This window comes from Epinephelus moara, chromosome 17 (assembly GCF_006386435.1).
Source record: "Epinephelus moara isolate mb chromosome 17, YSFRI_EMoa_1.0, whole genome shotgun sequence".
Taxonomy (NCBI): Eukaryota; Metazoa; Chordata; class Actinopteri; order Perciformes; family Serranidae; genus Epinephelus; species Epinephelus moara.
In genome coordinates, this window is record NC_065522.1 from 29,571,685 (window position 1) to 29,595,480 (window position 23,796).

General features: G+C 40.7%; 1 protein-coding gene across 1 annotated transcript; it reads right to left on the minus strand.

Moving 5' to 3' along the window:
• Positions 1-1,102: 1,102 nt before the first annotated feature.
• On the minus strand, positions 1,103-23,019 carry LOC126404631 (RING finger protein 150-like). The gene is made up of 6 exons (XM_050068004.1): positions 21,828-23,019; positions 15,597-15,847; positions 14,843-14,997; positions 12,565-12,661; positions 9,067-9,328; positions 1,103-8,185 (listed from the first exon to the last, which is right to left on the minus strand). Exons 1-6 carry the CDS (start codon positions 22,282-22,284, stop codon positions 8,067-8,069), a joined length of 1,341 nt encoding a protein of 446 aa, XP_049923961.1. The 5' UTR covers positions 22,285-23,019; the 3' UTR covers positions 1,103-8,066.
• Between the last annotated feature and the right edge of the window lie 777 nt (positions 23,020-23,796).

Sequence of the window (23,796 nt, forward strand, 5' to 3'; positions counted from 1 at the left end):
TGGGGCCAAGAACAATAACTTCAGTTTTGTCTGAATTTAACATCAGGAAATTGGTGCTCATCCAAGTTTTTATGTCTTTATGTCCATCCAAGTTTATGCTAACGTTAGCAAAAATACGCACGGTAGTTCGATGATGCTAACGTTAGCAAAAATACGCACGGTAGTTCGATGGGCTGTCAGTTTACTCACCACTGCTGCTTCCGCCAGCTAGATGTTTGTTCTGTTGTTACTAATAAGTTACGATCATTTTTTTAAATCTCTTTTTGTCTGTGTTAAGATATTATTGGATGTACCTGTTGTTTACATACAGTATGTAGCATTAGCGCCCGTATGGCAGTGTCATTAAATGTTTGTTGTTACATATAAAATTGACTGTGATTTTTTTTTGTCCTCAGTTTATCATTGATATTTTCTTCACTACATTTCAACAGGGAGTGACGTGTTTTATGTTTGGTTTAGAATAAAAAAACAGGTGGCATTAGCAATGACAAACCACAGCACAAAAAAGAAATCGTGCCACCTTCAGAAACTTAACAAGGTGCGTTCAAGTTAGGAAAGAATTACAAAATTGGAGATATTGGAATTACGAGAAAAGATCCAATAAGTGTCTACATCTCATAAAGGGTTGTTCTTGTAATCACTTAGATAACAAAGAGATAATTATACGCTAATGCTTTTTTTGTTTTAGGAAGAAACTGAAATTAACTAAAGTTAGTTTAGGTTATTTCAGACACATAAAACATTAAGTCCATTTATAAGTTATAAAACGCTGCCAGCAGTATGTCGGTACTGTTTCTCTTTATTCTGTTTTTCCATTGTGAATCAATTTTATAAATGCTGGATGCCTGAAACGTCTTTGAATTGTTATTAAAAATACACGAGTATCATCAAGAAATCAATAATTGTTTTTGTAATTTTTGTAAACTGTTTGTTTTCATTGACGAAAAAATGCCAAAATACACACACACACAATCCAAAAAGAGTAAAGTATACACATGCAGATCAGGAATGTAGATGCTATAATTTAGTTTTTATAATTGGAAAAAGCAAACAAGAATTTTCTATGTCTTCCCTCCCAAAAGATGACACAGAAACACCGAGCTGGAATAAAAACAAAAACTTGCATTAAAACTTTATTTAAATTCTGTCCTGAATCAGAACACGTGCAACAACTGAAACACAGAAACAACATGGCGTCACGCCGCCTTGTATATACACGTGTGTATGTAGGTATTTTTGTGTTTGCGTGCACAGGACAACCACACAAACAGACGCTCTGTAAAACAATTAATATCGTAGAAACACACGACACCACTTCACACCCTGTTGTCAAGGTAGCAGAGGGGCTAACATGGCTACAGACGCATCGGATCACCTCAACTTTCCCCATCTCTCTGGAAGGATCTGAAAATTTTTGTTTCATTTTCTTCTTTCACCATCGTTTCTTTACCGTTGACGTCCTCTTCTAAAGCTGTGACTGAATGCTAACAAACTTCACACTAGCAGAATTGCTGGATTCAAATCCACCTAAAAGCAGGCGTTGTGTCAGTTTTTATGTTCTTCAAGCTACTTTTTTTTTAACACCGCCGCTGCGTTCGTCAGTAATTAATTCGATTAAAGTGCGTAATCCCAGTGGGATTACATGGCTCAGGATTCACCTGCATTGGGAAAGAAACAAAACAAACTACGACACAAATTACAATATATGGCAAAAGATATGGCAGTCAGTCTACAAATACATATGATCTGTAGGTCAATATGGACCAGGAAACATTTTCCAGATAACCAAAGGTAAACACCATCAGACAAAATAACCCCATACATTTTTAAAACCGAAATCTTGAGAAGAGTGCCAGAGAAAAACCAACACTGTTAAGGCAGAATTTACACTTGTGCATTGAATCAACGCCATACCTACGCCGTAGCCTGACGTGCACCTCCCAAGAAATGTAACTACATGTCGCAGTGACACAGAAACGCTGAAACCATTTCCCTCAGTGGAAACGAAGCTTTTATTTACGTTAATTTCACAGATAAGAAACAATAAATTGTGAAGACAACAAAGCCTCCACAAAAATAAATATCATTTTAAGTCTTGTGTGTGATTTATCCTGGCTTCATATGAGCAGAGGAAATCTCCGCTCGTCACTAGGCTAATTTATACAGTGTAAAATGCCATAGGCTGGCGCTAATAACGTTAGCATGTTGTATTTGTTTGGAAAACATGTTTAGTATAAGACAGTTGTTTTGTCAGTGAACCTTGTGAGTTGTAATGGAGCCAAATTATGTAACTTTGTTCAATGTTGCTGTTGTCCCTGGTTTCACATGAGATGAGAGAAGTCCGCTAGCTGCTAGGCTAATTTATACAAAGTAAAATGCCATAGGCTTGTGCTAATAACATTAGCATGTTGTATTTGTGGGGAAAATGTGTACAGATAAAGACAAGTGTTTGTCTGTGAATGCTGCGAGTTATAGTGAAGCTGATTTGTGTACTTGTGTTTGAAACTGTCTATTAAGCCATGTTTAATGTGTGTTTAATGTGTGTTTTGAATCAGTTAAACTTCACAGAAACCTCCGCCTCCAACTAGTTTTTGAGGTGTAACTGCACAGTGGCAGACACACCACCGCACAAGTATAAATGCTCACAACAGCGTAGGCTATGGCGGAGGAGCTGATGCACAAGTATAAATCCCTCTTTCGACAATGAGAAAGAAAAGAGGAAGTGGAGGAAACTAAACAAGTTGTGAGGGAGGGGCAGAATAGAGCAAAGACAAAGGAAAGTTAAAAAAGCAAAAAGAAAGTATAAAAGGCAAGACGAGACTTTTCCAGAACCTTCCAGAGAAACAGAATTAAAGTGCATCAAAAAAAAAGAGGCCGAGCAACCAATCAAAACACAACATTCGGGGGTAACAGCCAATAGGTTGTGAAAAACCAATCAGACGTCATTACTAGCCGTGACATGAAGGTCCCATTTTAGCACATTAGCTGCGTAAAAAACTTTTTCTGAAAGGGATCCTATTTTTACTTTCAAGACCTGCTGAAAAAAGACAATACATTATGTCGTCAATAGATTTTCCAAATCTCGTATTTATGACTTCCTGTCTCATGATTATATTTATATAGAAATTGTAGCTACAAGACAAGTTCGACAGTTATACGTTTTTTTTGTTCGTTCACAAATCAGTATTTGAGGTTCAATATCCGCCAAACACTTAACGGGGACCAACACGCCACGGCAGCCTCAGTCTCTACTAGAAGAATGGAAGAAACGGATCGTGTTCAATTTCACTTTCATGACTGTGGCGGCAGAATTGCAGTCACATAAAAAACAGAAAGACAGAAAGGGAATGAAACAGTGCAAATGTGAAAACAAACATTGGGTAAATTCCTTGAAAATAAAGCTTACAACACAAAGGAAGTGACTTTAATTAAAACATCGTTCACTGAATATTGGCCGAGACAAGGCGTACAAATCCATCATCTTCATATATTACAGCAAATTCGTTCCCCACCAGTGTTTTAAATGAACTAGTGTTTGTTATATACTTGATAACTGACTGAACTGAGAGTGAACTGTGAGCAGAGAGGAAAGATGAAGCCTGGGAAGCAAAGTAGGAAGAAAATACTTAAAAGTCTTCATGGTTTCTGTGAGAAAATGAAGCCATTGGTTTGACCGGAAACACCAACACAAGTACTGCTTCTTAGAATTTGGTACCAATTTTAACTCGAAGAAACCGAGCTTTCCTTGACAAAAACATCCTGTTAATTATTCATACTAAGAGTTGAATGCTAACTACAAATCCCACAGACTAAATCGTGTGATGGTTTTTCTTCTTATGGAGACTAGTTGCACTGTTTGCTTTGCTTAAATTTACCGAGACTGCAGGTCCAGGGTCTGGAAAACAATGCTATGTACACGCAAAGCTGTGAGACGGTCTTAATTACACTTAAATGTTTAGTTTCAGAAGTCAAATCTTGTGATCTAAGTGCTTTGTACTTAATTAAATCAATGAAACAGGTTTTATTTAACATTTACACCAATGGGAATTAAAAAAAAATAAAAAATTAGTACCAAAAGTGACAGGGGGAAATAAACAGTACAGCGTTGGTTCTCCAGCCTTTACTCAGGTTCAGTTCTCTCAGGTTCAGTTTTCATCATTAACAATCAGATCCTGAATATTTACGGAAAATCTTACAATAGTTTAGAGTCTTATCGTCAAGGTCCTTAGCGTACTGTAGGTATGTACAATTACACAAATAATCAACACTTAAATCTGCCTGATCAACACTCAATCACATTGAGAATCACCAGGCCATGGGGTCATGAGGGGAGGGAAATCAGTCTTTGCTGCTGGGTGTCTTCATTACAAAAATAAATGTCTCCTCTGGTATCAAAATAGACGACAATCTTTATCTCTCTCTGCGCCGGGGACGCCACGACGCGGCCGCAGCTCTACACAGTCTGCACACCAGTTTGGCAAACCGACAGCAATGCCACGTGACGTAGTGAACGTGTGGAGTATACATTTTATATTTACATGCTTGGCATCCAGAGTGAGCTACACTCACTAAAGCGGGGAGGGATTCTTTGCTAAACTCCGTCATGTCTACGACTCTGGGTACCGTCTCTCTATCGTCTTTCACAGCTTGATTTGGTGGCGCTTAAATTGAAACTGAAATGGTCATGGCAGCAAACACCTACTGTGGTGTACAGAAGGCGTGTTTGAAAGACACCTCTTAGGTTTGCTAGAGTTCGGAGAAAAGATCCCCAACTAGCAAGTAAAAGATCCGATTCTTGATTGTCAGGGTTAAAGGTAAAGGTGTTTTTAAAAAGGCAGCATGAGGCCAGGGGTTTTGGACACGTGGTCAGGCAGACGGACAGATGGACGGACATTGAAACAAAACAAGGCAACACTATAGACAGGGTTCCTACATGGCATTTTAACACTTACAGAATGTTACGACGGCCACGATGGAAGACTGATGAGGAAAGTCTTTCCATCCCCTAATCCCCTAACTAGCCAGACAGACACTGCGCGGTTTGCATCCAATTTAAACCTCAAATTCGTCACCCCGACTCAATGTAGCATGGACTGACTGGACAGATTGCCTGATAACAACCCCCCAATTACAATGCCGTATTAACTGCCGAAGCCGTTGACGATCTGGCTGTCAGACATTCAGGTGAACTTCTGGTATGTCCGAAATTGTGGTTGGTTCTGCTGTACAATTTCTCAACATGGCTACTGTCAAAAGATCCATTATAAACTTTGAGTCTGTTTCTGGGGTCTTGGCCACAATGTGTAGAATAATACTTAAACTTTAAGTCCTCTAAGTAGTACTTATTATTTTACACGTTGTGGCCAAGACCCCAAAAACAGTGCTCCGCTTTGAAGCCAAGTGGGCATAGTGGCCATACCGTATAATTACAACTTCCATGTCCGTCACGTGATGCCATGGGGCCCAAAAAGACCTTTTCTCGGAAATTTATATCGCAAAAGAGACGTTTGCAAATCAGTAAATACAGTTTTTGGGGCATCACAACCCCCACAAAATGACTGATAACATTCTGAATGTCTAAGAGAGTTGCATGTTTAAATTGTTTCATCCCCATTCAAGTTAGCGAAACCTGAAACTAGAAGTTAAGCTATTGGCCGGAGGAAATTTCCAGTGGTCTTGCTCTAACGGCCCGACGATGCATAAGATCTGGTCATTTTCATACCGTGGAAACAGCTGCTTCCAACTCTGTATCCAGGTCTCTTTATACATCCATGCTCTATGGGCCCAGTGATGTGGAAGTAGATTGTAAGATTGGGGGAATTTTACAAGGGCAAGTCGAACATTTTTTGGATCCATGCACCACTGAGCAACCTTCATATGTATGTACGGGGCCCCGGCTCGACTCTGTATCCAGTTCTCTTTATACATCCATGGTTGAGTCTTGTCTGAAACTGCTTTGATATAAAACTTTGACTTTTTTTCGAATTTGTTGCAGAGCAGAGCAGCTTCTTACTTTCCGTTCATAGTCCTCAACATTGTCGAGGATATGGTTGTTATGTTTGAATAAACTTTATTGGAACCGTCACTGGACAAAACCAAACAGGTGTTTCAGGTTCCTTCAGTGAGAGCTCTACATTGACGCTGGTTGTTTATGCGTGAAAATAAAGCAAGGCAGTTTAAGATTTGACGTGTGAGAATGAGTAACAACATGCAGTGTCTGCCCAGCGCTACGGATGTTTCTGAAAATTGTGTAAATAGAAAGTCTACCAAGGAGAACAGGTGGTGGTGCAGCTTAAAACTCTCCTACGTTATGGTGGCATTTATTTTGTCATCACTTTCTCCAAATGATCTGTATGTGAAGACCCACGCTGCAAGATTTGTCACTGTTTTCACACATTTGACTTCATCTGTGCTTTACAGTCAGCATTATTTCTTATATTGAAATTTTACATTTAACACGCTTTCTCATACCTTATAATATTCTGTACAGCCCTGCAATCAGTCAAGAGTTTTTCTTCGTGTCACCAGTTTTCCCAGACACATAGGAACCCTGTTTGGAGAGCATCCAAACCAAACTGTCAGCACTACTGTGCTGTGAAGATAAAGGAGCCTTGAATTATACTGACAGGCAAAAAGAGAAAAAAACAAAATACTGTGTGTAGTTGTTATTCAATACTGCAGTCAAACTGTAGCTGTAATACTGCCACGACGAGTCCACCGTTTTAGCAAAACACTAGAAAAAGAAACAAACCAAATCGACAGCCTGGAGTAGTCCTTTCAAAAATAAAAGTCCTCCTTTCCAAAATGAAAAGTCAGTCACCGCAGACGTCACACACGGCGCCTGGCATGTTGGCAGGCAAATCAAAATGAGCTAACTTAACCAGAGATGAAATCTTCCAAGAATTCAGACCAGGGTGAGAAGGGAGCAGCCCCGATACTGAGTCCTATCAAGGTTTGTTTATTTGTTGTTCCTCTCCTACCTGGAAAAACCAGGTAACAGAATATTCCACAAAAGGTCCCGAGACAAGAGCACTCCGTACTGAAGCACAACAGGTAGAAATACACAGGTAAATCTAGATTCCTGGCCTGGATCACTCACAGACACTTTTAAAAACACACAATCTGGTGTTTGGAGTTCTCACGCATTCGTCAAAGATCCTCCAGATTTGCTGATGAAGGAGAATATTGACCCTCGAAGAGTGGATCCTAATTTGGCAGACGACTTTCTCAGGTTCTACCCTGTTGAGGCGAGTATCGAGGTGAGTTCAATATCATCTTCATGTTTCTCTGAGTATAAATGTGGCTTGTGGAGACTCAGTGTGAATTCCATCCGACCTTCAAAAGTTCATCAAGTCAGGAGAGAAATGTCGCAACATTATTTGAAATGGACTGGACTTCTGTGAAGTTCTTTCTGTCACTGTGGATTGACAACAGAGGGGTAGAACCATAAAGAAGTTGGGGTCTATTTCTAGAAACAGCATGAGGCAAATGTGGATTGATTAAGACATCTGCACGGAGCGACAACAGACAGACACGAGGTATGTCCCAGTTTACGGTTGGAGCAACACCTGGTTATACCAAGGAGAGCCGAGGGTGAGACCAAGGTAAACACACTGGATCACACATGTTACCAAGTTATGTCCTGGGTCCAAACTCGTCAAGGGTCCAGGAGGAGAATAAAAGAACAAAGCCAATCCAGGTCACAGACACGTTTATCCAACTTAGATCCACTACATGAAAACCCATCATAGTCTAGACCCTGCTTCTAGCTAGGCTCAAGTCCACCTGCGGTCCAGTTGGTTTGGTATAGTTCTGTATCACACAGGTCCAAAGAGAAAAACCCAGTCAAACACCGGTGCTGGTTCTGGGTTTTAGCTTCCACTTGGAACCGGTCAAAAACCAGAACCAGGTCCTGGGTCACGCTCAGTCCGGTGCAGTAAGGATAGGTTCAGATCTGGTTTTAGTCAGGTCGTTCTCTGGAGCTTCAAATGAAGTCTGTTAAAAGTCTGAACCTGATTTGAGTCTGTTTTGGCCCGGGGTCCTGGTTTGGTTCTGTTGTGCTGCTCTCAGGACTTGTCCCCCAGCTGAGACTGCTCCATGGACCCCTCCTCATCTGAGAGACCCGTTTCCACGGTGATGACCAATGATGCCACCGAGGCGCTGCTCGCCATTGGCTGTAGCTCACCTGAAAGAGAGCGGGGATGGGTTAGACTGAAGGTTTCCATCAAAAACAATCACAGCCAATAAATTGCGCCCATAATACGAAGCCAGACTGCTTTCATTGACTTAACAAGGGCAGCACCTGCACACCCAACATAGTGGGTGGTGGTACATGTACCTCTACACCCGGTTTGCCAGCTGCCAATAAACACAGAAGAAGAACAACAACTGCAGCACAGTGTCAGGAGGACAAAATATGTCACGGTGTGGACGTCTTTCACAGTTCCAGAGGAAGACAACAGGATTGCTCCGAGGGTCTGATCTGCGACCAACCGACACACAATAGATAGTTTTATGGGGGCAGGGGCGTTGAGGGTAGACCTAATGCTGGCACTGTTATTTGTTTTTGTTTTATTAGCAAGTGATGTTGGTTTGATTTGGTTCGGTTACAGCTATGGAATATTGAATCAGCCATATTTTCTCACTACATCTCAGCTTTTCTTACCCTCAGGTGTTCATAAACTACAGGTTATACACTCCTTTTTAACATACAAAAAGTTATCGGTTATCATTTGTGTTATCAGCCATGAGAAGCAGGTAATTATCGGTTATTGGTATCGGAAGTCAGAGTGGAACTGACATATAATTTTTTCTCATTCTTGAGCTTTACATTAAAACAAACAGCCACTCTGGTTTCTCATCGTTTCAACTTCCTGTTCTTCAGTCATACCTGCCTCACCTCTTTCAGCAGGAAAAACGTGCTTCACATACAGGAGGCAAGAAGAAATATTAATGTGACTTAGACTGCAACACCATGAGAAAGAAATGTTATGTAGCAGAAACGCCACTGGGTGCCAGTGTAACACCACTTATCAGAGAACATACAGTACAGTGTGTGTGTTTTACCTGTGTGTGTGTCAGTGGTGGCAGTCACAGGGCTGTCTCTCAGTGTGTCGGGGTCCTGGTAGTCCTGAGGGAGTCCCACCCGTCGCACCCCGGGGTCCAGCACCACCGAGGAGCCGCCCTCGCTCAGCGTGCCGTCACTGGACGCCCCAGACACCACAGCTTCTAGGGCCAGGGCCCCAACGCCACCCACACCCACCCCCCCGACACCGCCCAGGGCCAGGTCGTAGTCCAGCGGCAGGTCGTCCAGACAGTCTGCGTTCAGCTGGAGTGAACAGAGAGAGAGACAGACTCAGAGAACATGTTTCCAACTGTTACTTACAGTTAACATTAGTACATAGCACTGTAAACAATGTTCTACACATGTGACGGAGTTTTTACTTCTTTTTACCTTTAGGTATTTAACAAGTTTCAGAAAAGAGTTTTGACTAAGTCACAAAATTATCCAAATCAGCAGTTTTTGAATTTTTGTATCAAAATATTTAAAATCAGAAATACCCTATCACAGAAAAATCTAAAACAATTCCTTAATTTGGGCAACTTATGGTGCCATTTGGGTGTCTTTCCCCGCGAGGAAATTAGCTGTATTTTTCAATAATAATAATGATGATAAATATATTATATTATAATATTAATAATTAATATTATAATAAAGTACTGGTGTAATAAGGTAAATATAGTACTGTTGTCATACATTTAAATAAAGAATTGATTTAATGAAGTAAAATAAAGTGTTGTTTTAATAAAGCGGCATAAAGTACTATTATAATAAATTTTAATAAAGTACTAATATAATACAATTACATAAAGTATTGTTATAATAATGTTATAGTGCAGTAACAATAAAGTACTGTTAAAATAATGTTAAATAAGGCACAGCTACAAGAAAGTTAAATAAAGTACTGTTAAAATGAAGTAAAAGAAAGTACAGTTATAATAAAGTTAAATAAAGTACTGTTATAAAGTTAAATAAAGTACAGTTATAATAAAGTTAAATAAAGTACAGTTATAATAAAGTTAAAGTACTGTTATGATAAAGTAAAATTAAGTACTGTTAAAATAAAGATAAATTAAGTACAGCTACAATAAAGTTAAATCAAGGACTGTTATAATAAAGTTAAATAAAGTACTGTTATAATAAAGTTAAATAAAGTACTGTTATGATAAAGTTAATTAAAGTACTGTTATAATAAAGTTAAGTGAAGTACAGCTACAATAAAGTTAATTAAGTACTGTTATAATAAAGTTAAATGAAGTACAGCTACAATAAAGTTAATTAAAGTACTGTTATAATAAAGTTAAATGAAGTACAGCTACAATAAAGTTAATTAAAGTACTGTTATTATAAAGTTAAATGAAGTACAGCTACAATAAAGTTAATTAAAGTACTGTTATAATAAAGTTAATTAAAGTACTGTTATAAAGTTAAATAAAGTACTGTTATAATAAAGTAAAATTAAGTGCAGCTACAATAAAGTTAAATAAAGTAGTTATTATAAAGTAAAATAAAGTATTGTTATGATAAAGTAAAATTAAGAACTGTTAAAATGAAGATAAATTAAGTACAGCTACAATAAAGTAAAATAAAGGACTGTTATAATAAAGTTAATTAAAGTACTGTTATGATAAAGTAAAATAAAGGACTGTTATAATAAAGTTCAATTAAGTACAGCTACAATAAAGTTAAAATACTGTTATGATAAAGTAAAATAAAGTACTGTTATGATAAAGTAAAATAAAGTACAGCTACAATAAAGTTAAAGTACTGTTATAATAAAGTTAAATAAAGTACTGTTAAAGTAAAATAAAGTACTGTTATAATAAAGTTAAATTAAGTACAGCTACAATAAAGTTAAAGTACTGTTATGATAAAGTAAAATTAAGAACTGTTAAAATAAAGATAAATTAAGTACAGCTACAATAAAGTTAAATCAAGGACTGTTATAATAAAGTTAAATAAAGTACTGTTATAATAAAGTTAAAGTACTGTTATGATAAAGTAAAATTAAGTACTGTTAAAATAAAGATAAATTAAGTACAGCTACAATAAAGTTAAATCAAGGACTGTTATAATAACGTTAAATAAAGTACTGTTATAATAAAGTTAAATAAAGTACTGTTATGATAAAGTAAAATAAAGTACTGTTATAATAAAGTTAATTAAAGTACTGTTATGATAAAGTAAAATAAAGTACTGTTATAATAAAGTTAAGTGAAGTACAGCTACAATAAAGTTAATTAAGGACTGTTATAATAAAGTTAAATGAAGTACAGCTACAATAAAGTTAATTAAAGTACTGTTATAATAAAGTTAATTAAAGTACTGTTATGATAAAGTAAAATAAAGTACTGTTATAATAAAGTAAAATTAAGTACAGCTACAATAAAGTTAAATAAAGCACTGTTATAATAAAGTTAAATGAAGTACAGCTACAATAAAGTTAATTAAAGTACTGTTATGATAAAGTTAAATAAAGTACTGTTATAATAAAGTTAAATGAAGTACAGCTACAATAAAGTTAAATAAAGGACTGTTATAATAAAGTTAATTAAAGTACTGTTATGATAAAGTAAAATAAAGGACTGTTATGATAAAGTAAAATAAAGTACAGCTACAATAAAGTTAAAGTACTGTTATAATAAAGTTAAATAAAGTACTGTTAAAGTAAAATAAAGGACTGTTATAATAAAGTTAAATTAAGTACAGCTACAATAAAGTTAAAGTACTGTTATAATAAGTTAAATAAAGTACTGTTAAAATAAAGTAAAATAAAGGACTGTTATAATAAAGTTAAATAAAGGACTGTTATAATAAAGTTAAATGTTGTTACAGCAAAGTTATAATGAAACAAATCAAAGCTCGTCTCGGGCAGGAAGTGTTGACGTTTTTGCAGTTAAACTGTTGCATTGGTGTTGTTAAACATGAGGATTTATTCACTGTGAGGTGGAAACAAACCAACAGTTCTCCAGTTCATGTGTTAATAATATTTGCAGGTCACACTGGTGCTCCATGGTCACAAAATGTGACTAAATGGTCTCGGTCTGGAGCCCTGCAGATACAAAAATACACACTAACGCCCTGGGGAGAGTGGTCTGGATAGGTGGACGAGTGTGACGCTTCTCAATGTCTGTGATATAGTCTTTTTATACATCCCATGTAGAGCAAGTCGCGACAGACTGAGTACAATCGATATGTCGCCCACCCCTAACTGAACTGTTATTCAAGAGAAAAATAAACCTTTATTGTTGTAACTGTGGTTTTGAGTTGGCCTGATTATACTGCTTTATCTCACCAATGTTAAAAACTGCACTGAAACAATATAAAAAAATAAATCCAGTGTATCATCTTGATTCTTAAGCACTCAGAAAATATTCTGTTTACAGGTTTGAGTTTATTCCACATCCTCAGTTTTCAAGGCTGCTGCTCACCAAAACCCTTCCCTGAAAAGACACAAGTTAAAAACACATCCAGAGGATCACATTAAAGTCCATCAGACTCACAGCGATGCCCAGAGCTTTGAGGATGTTCATCTTGCACATGGGACACGTGCGATGATCCAGCAGCCACGGATCCACGCAGCTCTTGTGGAACAAATGCCTGCACAGAAGAAAAACAGCGGGATCAGTTCGCTCTGCCGTTTATCCACATTCTTACAGCTGCTTTTTATTTCGAGCTGTTACACAAGGCTAAGAGTCTGCTTCTCATTTTTATCTCATGAAGCTCATTTCAGATATTTCACAGAAACAGTGCTTGTCATTATTAGAAATACAAAACTGGGAAAAAACTGTTCTCTGAATAAATAAAACAACAAACCAGCGCACTCCTCCTCTGCGCTCTTTCCGCACCGCAGCCCCAAACTGCATGTCATTTTTGTTTAATTTAATGATCAGAGATGCCACGTGGGGGGGCGTAAACATTATTTACAAATTGAGTAAGACCCGTGGGAAGCAACTCGGTGTCTGTCTCTGCTCACACCGGGCAGCTGGTGAACCCAAACCTGTCAGAGAGTTGGAGGGATCTTACTTGTTCTTAAACTTAAACTTGGATGGTTCTTACAAAGATGACACGGCGTGGGACAAGTTTTTATTTCTCTTGCACCTATCCATAGTAATTAACACCTCCATATATGGCGGTCACTGGCGACTCATGGGCGTGGATGTATGCTAATTGCTGACTAGCGGGAGCACGCTGTCAGTTTACGACTGATTGGAATTCATGAGCAATTAAATCCGAGTTTTCTGCGGCATTCGTGATTCCTGAGAAGGTTTTTAGTACCAAGGTTTTTTATGTGCAAATCTACTCACAGATTTACTGACATTTCATGAATGAGACGCAGTGTGTTGAGACTCAATCATCACTTATGAGCCACTCTCAGTGTGTGGTGGTGTGTTTATCTGCAGAGACTCTGCCTCTGCTTGGAGTTCCTTAATGCTGCTGCTCTGTTTTCCAGGAAGTTTCCGGGCGTGTAGCCTCACAGCGCTCAGGTGAAGTCGAGGCTTTATAAAAAGGTCGCGACCAGATCCCAGCCCATAAGCAGCAGGAATCAAAGAGGCACAGCACAGAAAAAAACACACAAACAAAGCGCATAGTAAACCCTTAAATGATTTGCCCTTATAAGTGATATAACTGATTTCATGTTTTACACATGTCTGAACATTTCTGACAAAGTGGGAAAAACTATGATGATTGAAAAGATTTTACAAAGCTACTTTATTTCTTTACATTTCCTACGTGTAAATGTTGTGCATGGAGCAGTATTCACAAACGCAGACTGCTGTTTGCAGCAACATTTAGCGCAACGGCTAATAGGGTTGGGTCGGTATGAGAAAAAAAAAAAGTCCTTCGTCTGGCTCAAAGCCAAAGTGTTGCCATAGTGGCGCATTCTTTGATTTCTTCTAGACTAAATTGTCCGCCATTATCGACTCCCTGTCACTGTTAAACAAACTCCAGGCTACAGTAGAGGCCTTGGCGCATGCGCACTTGCACCCCCTAGCTCAGTATCCGCCCCACCCCCATCCCCCTCTCTCTCCTGCTCGCTGTGCGCTTGGCGAAGAGGCAGACACAAGGTGCTCACAGACTCGGGCGTACTATAAGTGGAGCGGACTCCGCGAGGAATGTCCGCAGTCATTCGGGCATCCATAGTTGAGCGCACTTCCGCGTTGTAGTTTCCTGTAAAAAGGTCCGTGAAAAATCCCCGCGATGTGAAAAATATATGCTGAGCAGTCTTTTGTGCGACACTGGTGCGCGGAGCAGAGTCCGCGCGGTCGTAAAATCTGAGCTCTGCGCGCACAGGGCTTGCGGACCCCTGCTTTTAGTCCGGGATTTATACTTCTGCATCTAAATGACGCTGTCCGTAGGTACGCCGTAGCCTGACGTGCACCTCCCCAGATATGTAACCACACGTCACGGAGACGCAGACCTCCTGTCTGTTTCTGTAAACTGAAACCATTTCCTTCAGTGGAGACGAAGCTTGTCTTTACTTTAATTTCACAGATAAGAAACGATAAATTGTGAAGACAATAAAGCCTCCACAAAAATAGCATTTTAAGTCTTGTGTGTGATTTATCCTGGCTTCATATGAGCAGAGGAAATCTCTGCTAGTTGCTCGGCTAATTTATACAATGTAATGCCATAGGCTTGTGCTAATAACATTAGCATGTTGTATTTATTTGGAAAATGGTTTGGAAAAGCTCAGTTCATTGGAAACCATCACAAAGTCCTTTCAGTCCTGGTTAAGCCCCTGCGCTGGAAACACTCTTGGTGTATTTGTGTGTTTACCTGCAGGGCAGTATGCGGACCACGTCATTAGCCTTGTAGCCCTCAATGCAGACAGCACAGTTGTCGAAGTCGGCCTCCGTCTCCTGGTCACCCTTCCTGATGGTGCGAACCTGCAGCTTACTGATGGCCTTCTTCGCCGCATCGCCGAGACGACGCTGTGAGAGAGACAGAGAGGTGGAGATGATGGAGGTATTTAGTCTCAGGTGAGGCAGCAGTGGAAGCAGCACATCTAAAAAATACTCCATTACAACTAAAAGCCCTGCAGTACAATATTTCCCTGTGAGATGTAGTGGAGTAGAAGAGTAAAATGACTTTCCACACTGATTTGGAAATGCTGTCATCATTTGTTACACCCCCTCGTGCCAGTGGAAGCAGCTGTGGTTGATTCTGACTTGTGCAAACAGTTTGGATAGAAGCCCTTGAATTTCATAAGCGTTTTTCAGAGCCTGTTTCTAATCACTTCAGCTGTTTGGGGGACATTCAGTTTGTTTACATGCACTTAAATAACCTTGTTACAGTTCGTCTTCTCAGGGAACATCATCTCTTAAACATCGGGGCGTCAGGGAAACTGAACAGCCACAACCAGTTTATGATCAGCTCTCTACATGAGAGCACTGTTCTGAAAGAGGTACATGGGACAGTAATAATACAGGAACAGAAGCAATTATCTGTCCCTCCTCCTCTTCCTCTTCCTACTGCTTCTAATGGCATTTGCGGCGCACCAAAATCAACCAATCAGAGGCGAGGACTTTACCTGGTTCCTGTCCCGTGCGTTGGCGTATCTGAACCTCTGGATGTAGTAGAAGACGAGCCAGGCGAGAGAGATGATCATCAGCACGATAAAGGAGATGGACACGAACACCACCGATGTCCTGCTGACGTACTTCTGCAGGTTCCTCGTCCCGATGGTGATCGTCATGGTGACCGTCACGTTGCGCTCCAGCAGTGACACAACCTCGCGGCCTTTTGGCTCCGGGATCATGATGGCGACCACCTCACCTGTACCTGGAGACAAGGGCGGGATGCAAACTGTACTTTTAATAATTCTAAATATGTATTAATATAGTTTTCCCCTCGCTTTATTTTATTGTTTTCTAAATCAGCGAGTCCCCTGGACCGTAAAACATCACTGGGTCATCACTGTCATGGTTCAACACAGCATATTATATAATTTAGGAGGGAAAACTACCAAGAGGAAAGTCAGACAAAATAAATACCATTTATAATATCATTAATGTGTTCCCTATCTTGTTAAAACCCTCTTTACAACTACAGATTGTATTCAGCTTCTGTATCCTGTTCATTCATTCATCCAGTCCCCCCCGATCACTATGACGACCAGCTCCTCGTCCACCCACCAGAGACAGCCACTCTAAAAATAAACAGTGAACCCCGACATGCTGGATGACGCGGCCTCATTTCACTGAACATCCATCTTTGTATCCAGTTTGAACACGATCGTTATATAACAGACCGTAGGGTTACTACACAGTTACATACATAACTCTATGATGCAGTGACCAGCGATTAGTCAGTGATGGCGGTCAGGTGTGAGGGATCTGGAGACAGCGAGTGACTGAGAGTGATGCATGAAGCTGTTTGGAGAAGGAAGATAAAAGCAGAGGAAGACGTTTCTGTGACTCCTTCAGGGTAAACAGAGGTCAAAGGTCAGCTGCTTATGATTCAGTGCGTTGTTCGAGGACACTTGAGCAGAGGAGTGTGCGCCAAACCACGGCCGTTACATCGAAGCTGGTCTGATTGTGGCAATTCGGTAAATTCTGAGGCTATTCTTGTGACTGAGGTCTGACTAACACGCCCTCATGTGACTCCAAAGGGTGGAGGACAAACTCTCCAGAGGAGGATTCACTTCCACTTGGAGACATAACTGAGGTTGAAACAAGTCAAAGTTTAATTCCCGTGTTAAATATTTACCGTGAAAAGCTGCTGCGAGCATGTACAAAGGGAAGCTACACAGTGCGGTGAATTCCTTCAGCGGAGCGGCCGAGAATGCGACGCCGTGTCGACACAAGTTTACACCTAATTAGTCACTGATGCAGACAGATGTTTGTGCCAACAGGCTGGTGATGAACTACAAGAGAAGCTGACGGCACAAACTTTTTCACTACGACGCTAACAGCAAGTGAAGTGGACGGATAGCGAATCAGACAACAGTATACAAAAATCACTGTTCTGTGTGTACCTTAGTTTTGGGGTCATGGTTGGGTACATTTTTGATACAGCACGCAGGGCTGGAAACACCACCTGTGCATGGACGGTAGTGCACGGGAAATCTGAGCTGATATTGTGGAGACATAACTTTTGTGTGTTTGCTCAGAAGTTGATATGCTTCCTCCGTCTGTGTGTATTTGTTTGCAGTTTGGCCGACCACAAGTTGGATGTGTTTCCCCCGAGGCGGGCACTGAACTCTCATCATCCCCAACAAGCACAAACAGCAACTAAATCGATTAGTCTGCCTAAAAATACACCCAGGGATCAATGTCTCCCTCTCCCACACATTTCTACTTCTATCCCCGCTGAAGTTACACACCGCCAAGCCGTCGACCTAACCTTAATCTGAACCATCACACCAAGTAGGGACTCCCAAACACTCCTGTGAAGAAGTGAGAACTCCTTTTTAAAAAGGTCTAAAACTTGCTCCTCATCCTGTCTCTGAACTCTTTTCATAACTTTAGAAAACTCTTTGTTGTGTGGACGTGCTTGTTGGTCTGAGCTGCAGCTTTAAACTAATCTGTGGGATGAACTGAGGAATGATGAAACCAGCTGATTCCAGGTGGATTAACGCTCTTTCACTGCCGAGAGGTCTGACTGGACGAGGGATGCACCAGTTCAACATTTTCTCCCCCAGTGCCAATTCTGACCTGACACCAGAGTCTCCCTCCACTTAAAAACGGTTGTTATGGAGTTTCACAAACAGTTAACGATGCTAACGGGAGATTACGGCTCAAAGCTGAGCCACTTTCTCGCTGCAGTGACCTGAGGGGAGACCAGAGGGTGGTCACCATGTTTCCTCAGCAACACTGTTGAGTCAGGACAGCGTTATAAATGCTAATCTCAGATTGAGCGGTGCCACTAGCTAGCTTTTAATGCAGTAAACTGAAGCGTAGCAAAATTAACCTACAGACTGACATGTGTAACACGTCAAATATATCTTCCGTGGTAAACCCATTAACAGCACAACTCTTTCGCCCCTTGCGCCTTACCTGGTGCGCCGTTTAACGAGCATAACTGGAGTTGGACACACGATGAACTAGGGGTGGGAATCAGAAGAGGCTCCACGATATGATATTATTGTGATTTTAAATATGTTGCAATACGCTAAGTATTACGATAAAATATATTGCGATATATTATCTTTTTTCAACTGTAAATTAGGTCCCCAGAGAAAAACGTTGTCAGCATCTGTTTTATTTGATAAAACAAGTTTTCTCCAGAGCATGCTGGAGGGATTACATATCTCATCTGGCCTGGAATGCCTCGGGGTCCCCCAGGAGGAGCTGGAAAGAGTTGCTGGGGAGAGGGACGTCTGGGGTGCTTTGGTTGGCCTGCTGCCAAGCGGACGAAGCTTTTTATTTCTCTTCAGCCATTTTTTGACTGAAAACACAATTGATTATATTATTCTACAATGCTACCTGAAGTTTAATTTGTATTTGTAATATTAAAAATGTATATAATTTTTTTTTTTTTAAATCAATACTGTGGCCCCTTTTACACTGCCAGTTTTTTTGCGAATGTTGGGCCGTTTTGCCGGCAAGCTGCGAGCGTTTAGACACACAGAGGCTGGATTGGCGAGCTGATCCGAGGCGCCCAATTTTCCACCTCGTAAGGTAGTCGTATTGGCGGAACCTTTTAGTTTAAATGGACCGAGGCGGGAGGGGCTGTTGATGACTTGTGGGAGGAGCTGTTGATGACGCCGCATGTGCAAGCCACTGGTGGTGGATAAACAGGAAACAGCTGATAGCAGGAATTAGCGAGCAGCTAGTAGCAAGAGGGAAACGCAAACCTGACAGACACTGTAAAGATGAGCAACTGGGGAGACAAGGAATTGCGCGCCCTCCTTGTCCTCGCAAACGAAGAGGCCATTAACCGTCAGATGACGGGGACGGTGAAGAACGGGCCAATTTACGAGAGAATCGCCGAAGGACTGACCAGCCGCGGCTTCCCTCCCACGTCACTGTTTACGTCACACGCTGAGCTACACGTTTTGTTAACAGTAAAATTATGTTAACTTTTTATAATGCTGTCCTGGGTAGCCTGATCAGATATGGCTTAGCATCTTGGTTTGGCTCCCTCACTACACAGAGCAAATCTAAGGTGGTTAGCACTGTCGCCTCACAGCAAGAGGGTTCCCGGTTTGATCCCAGGTGTGGGAGCCCTTCTGTGTGGAGTTTGCATGTTCTCCCCATGTCAGCATGGGTTCTCTCCGGGCACTCCGGCTTCCTCCCACAGTCCAAAGACATGTAGATTGGAGATTAGGTTCACTGATAACTCTAAATTGTATGTAGGTGTGAATGTGAGTGTGAATGGTTGTCTGTCTCTATGTGTCAGCCCTGTGATAGTCTGGTGACCTGTCCAGGGTGAATCCTGCCTCTCACCCAGTGTCAGCTGGGATAGGCTCCACCCCCCTGTGACCCTCAAGAGGATACGTGGTTATGGAAAATGAACAATGAATGAATTTATCTTGATGATGTATCCTGGTAATTACAATATTTATAATCAATAGTTGCAGCCCTAGACAAGCATCACAAGCAGCATTTAATAATAATCAGATAAACTCCAAACAACTCCACAAGTAGTATGAATAAGTATCTGGATAACAAGTGTGATATTGAGCCCAGAACAGATGGTGTTCTGGGGGGGAAATCTCTGTAATGCGTGCTCATGCATCCAAGGAAAGATTCCCAGGAAGAAAAAGGGAAATCTCCTCTGGAATATGAACTGCAGGTCCAGTCAGAAAATAACCCTGACAGTTAACAAAAAACCATGAGAAAGTGGATTTAAAGTAAACACACAGTGTGTTGTTTGTGCTTGTGGGTCTGGGGACTCCCTGAAGGAGTTTCCAGCTGACGGAGGAGCAGCTGTGAGTCTGTTACTTCACTGACAGAGTGAATAAAAACAACAGTTTAGACTGGAGGACCTCAGACTGATACGACAGCACAGTCAGTCTGTTATATAACTCAGCACTTCATCATCATATCTGCTGAGCTTCTCTGGACACAAATCGAATCAGCAGAGCGAGTTTCCACAACCAGCTGATGTGGATACAGCAGGACAGGCTTAATAATAATACATCTAATATATAAATGAATCTGAGTGTTGCAACACAGCAGCACACTAAGCCCCGTTTCCACCAAACACTTTGGTACCTTTGGACCCAAAAGTAACCCTTCAGACATGGCACCTAGACCCTAGTGTTTCCACTGCAAACAGTACTCTTAAATGTGGGGGAGAAGTTCAGAGCTCTCCTGCAAAAACAAAGTTGGCAAAAAGCTTCATTCTCCTTAAAATCAATTACTGAAAGGCGCCTCCAGCTGCTGAAATGTTTTCAGTGTGATCAAGGCCTAAGAATGATTAGATAGTGTGCCTATGACCCAGATTTCTATCAACTGGCTCAAACTGAATAATCAAAGTAATAAAATAATAATAATAATAATAATAATAATAATAATAATATAATAATGATCACAGTCTCCAAGCGGCCGGTGGTGTTTGAGAGAAGTTCAGTTCACTGTGGTACAAAAACAGAGATAAGCTGCAACTTTTGCACATTTGAGAGGCAGAAACCAGGAAATGTATCGAGATAAAAACAAGATTGCACCGATTTGTCTCAGAGGTGACTGCTGTGCAGCAGCTGCATACAACAGTAACTCAGAGTCAGATTCAGATACTGTTACAATATTAACAGTTTAACAAAATAAAATCGCAAAATTACACATTTAAACAGCTCCCAAATACAAAAATGTCCCCTGGGATCTATAGATATATAAATCAACAGGTGATTTCCTTCTTTTAGTAAAATCCTAAATGACTGAGTTGTTGTTGTTTTCCACCTGGACCTTTATGCTCTGCCATTTCTCCTCTAATCGTCACGCTGTAACCTGTGACAGGCTGTTATGATACAACAACTATCACACACTCACATATATGGAGTTTATCCATGCAGGTTTACATCACCAAAGGTTTACGATGACTGAGTTCCCTCTGAGTGGTAAGCACCGACGCAGAGCCGACGGTAAGAAATGTAGCTACACGTCGCAGCGAGGCAGACCTCCTGTCTGTTTCTGTAAGCTGAAACCATTTCCCTCAGTGGAAATGAAGCTTTTATTTACTTTAATTTCAAGGATAAGAAACAATAAATTGTGAGGCCGATAAAGCCTCCACAAAAATAGCATTTTACATCCTGTGTGTGATTTATCCTGGCTTCATATGAGCAGAGGAAACCTTCGCTCGTTGCTAGGCTAATTTATACAATGTAAAATGCCATAGGCTTGTGCTAATAACGTTAGCATGTTGTATCGAAATGAGAGATTATTTTTGTTTTTTACTGAATATCTGAGACAAACTGCGAAACTACATCACTTATTTTCTTGCAACTGTAACTGAGTTCTTGTAATTACTTACTGCTCAACCGTGTGCACCAGTCGTCACGTGTGACACAGTGAAACGAGCACCTTTCTGATCACCAGTGAGGTAAAAACAAGACGGGGTTGTTGGGGGGCCTCCGTGGGCTAATGTGCCCCCTGAGTCTGGGACCGCCTCTGCCTTTATCCACTGTGTGTAATAATGTGTAACTGTGTATTAATTATTCTGCACCTGCACACCTGAACCACTGTCACCATGACAATCACTGTAGGTTTTAAGAAGTTATAACACAGTGGTAAGTATTAACATAAACTCACTGACTGATGAGTTTAATTAAACATTATTTAATGCGCATGTAGTGCTGAGACGAGGAGGGTCAGTGTACCTGGATGAGGCATCGTGATGGTGTCGTTAGCATTAGCGGACCCCACGTTAAAGATGACCACCGCCGAGGCGTTGTGGGCTGCAGCGTGGCGGATCTTGTCCTTGTAGGTGCAGTTGCCCCGGGCTATCAGCGCCACCCAGGCCCCGGCCTGTGCGGGCACCGCGAACCGGGTGTTGGGGTCGCAGGCCTGGCGGTCGTGCGGGGAGGCGGGCAGGACCACTACCCCCTTGGCGTCCCGCTTGGGAGAGTGCTCCCCGTAGCGACCGCACTCCGTCTTCTCGGTGCGGAGCTCCGAGGTGGCCGGGTCCACGTAGGTGATATTGACGAAGGCGGTGTACCACTCCTCCCGCTCGGCAACGGTGAAGTCCAGGCACAGCAGGTGGACGAAGCAGAAGGAGAGCAGCCACGTAGAGAGGGCCAGGCTGCGGCAGGCCGCCACCAGAGAGCCCGGGGCCATGGTGATCCTCCCCGGTGAGAGCGAATCGTCCGTCGGTCGGTCGCAGGAGCCCGATAGCGTCGACGCCGCAGACGCCTACTCCACCATGCTACCAGCCCACCGTTATTTAATCCGCCTGTCTTTCTAGCCTCGACGCCCACTCCTCACCGCCCGCTCCCGGCTCTTATTTTTACCGTTTTACGGTGTTTTCAGCCGCTCCCCACCGCCGCTCTCAGGCTACCTAGCATCAGACGCCTGTTAGCCGTCTCCATTTCCAACCGTTACAGAGAACAACACAAAAAACACCCACGGGAGAAGCTTCACACCGGAGACAGCTGCGGACACAGACAACCGTTAAAACGACGTTAGTGAACGTTAACGAAATAAAACAGCACGCGGTTCACAGCACGACGAGGTTAACGGTTAATAATTGTTGAATATTTAAAGCTGCATTGTTTTGACTGGGCCTGAACGGACCAGCGGTAAACTGCCGGTAATCTGACACCACTTCCGGTTCTTTATTTCAAAATAAATGCCGCGATTTTTATTTTATTTTTTATCAGTCAAAAGCAAATTTCAGAGACTTTTTACAATACTGGGACAAATATTTGTAGCTTCACTAAGTCGTTTTTTTGTATTTGAGAATTTAAATTGATTTTTTTGTTTTGTCATGTTTTATTCTATAATATTTAGGGACTGTTCATTACTCGTGAAGGTTGAGGGGGTGGTAAAAAAAAAAAAAGCACTATTTTGGCTTAGGGGAAGAGCATTTGTTTTACTGTAGATTAAAAAAAAAAAAAAAAAAAAAAAAAACATGCCCTCAAAACCTGCCCCAAAATAATAATAATTTAAAAAATAATAATTCTATTAATAATAACTTTATTTATATAGCACAATTCATGCATAAAATGTAACACAAAGTGATCAATATAAAAGAAGGTTTGCAAAAAATATATATATAAATAAATAAAATGAAAATCGCCAAAATTAAAAAAAATTATTTTAGGGGATTTTTATTTAATTATTTTTTTTTTAGGGACTGGCTGTTATTTATGAGGGGGTGGGGCAAAAAGAGGGAGGTATGTCTACTATATTTTTAAGCACTACAGAGGGACTTTTTTTTATTTACTTATACTTAGGAGAGTAGCATACAAATTTAAATGGTTGAATATTGTTGTTTTTCCAAATTCTTCCAAATTACAAAAGTAAATATAAATATTTAATATAGCTCTTAATCAACATGACCTGCTATCTTTTTTGAGTTTGAATAAAAGATTATATAAAATATACAATATATGAATACCTTTAACAGCTTTTAAAATTGTGCAGGTTTCAAAATATTCCGGATATGTTGTGAAAAACTTGTATTGCTAAATTAGATTTTTAATCACGCACTATTTAATGAAGCCGCTGCGTTTAAGTCATTTATCTTTGACACTCTTGTCTCAGACATCCTGATAAATTAAATGGCACGAGTGAAAGCCATAGACTGAAAGCCGTTGTCTTTTATTGTGAAGGACCTCAGCATTTCAT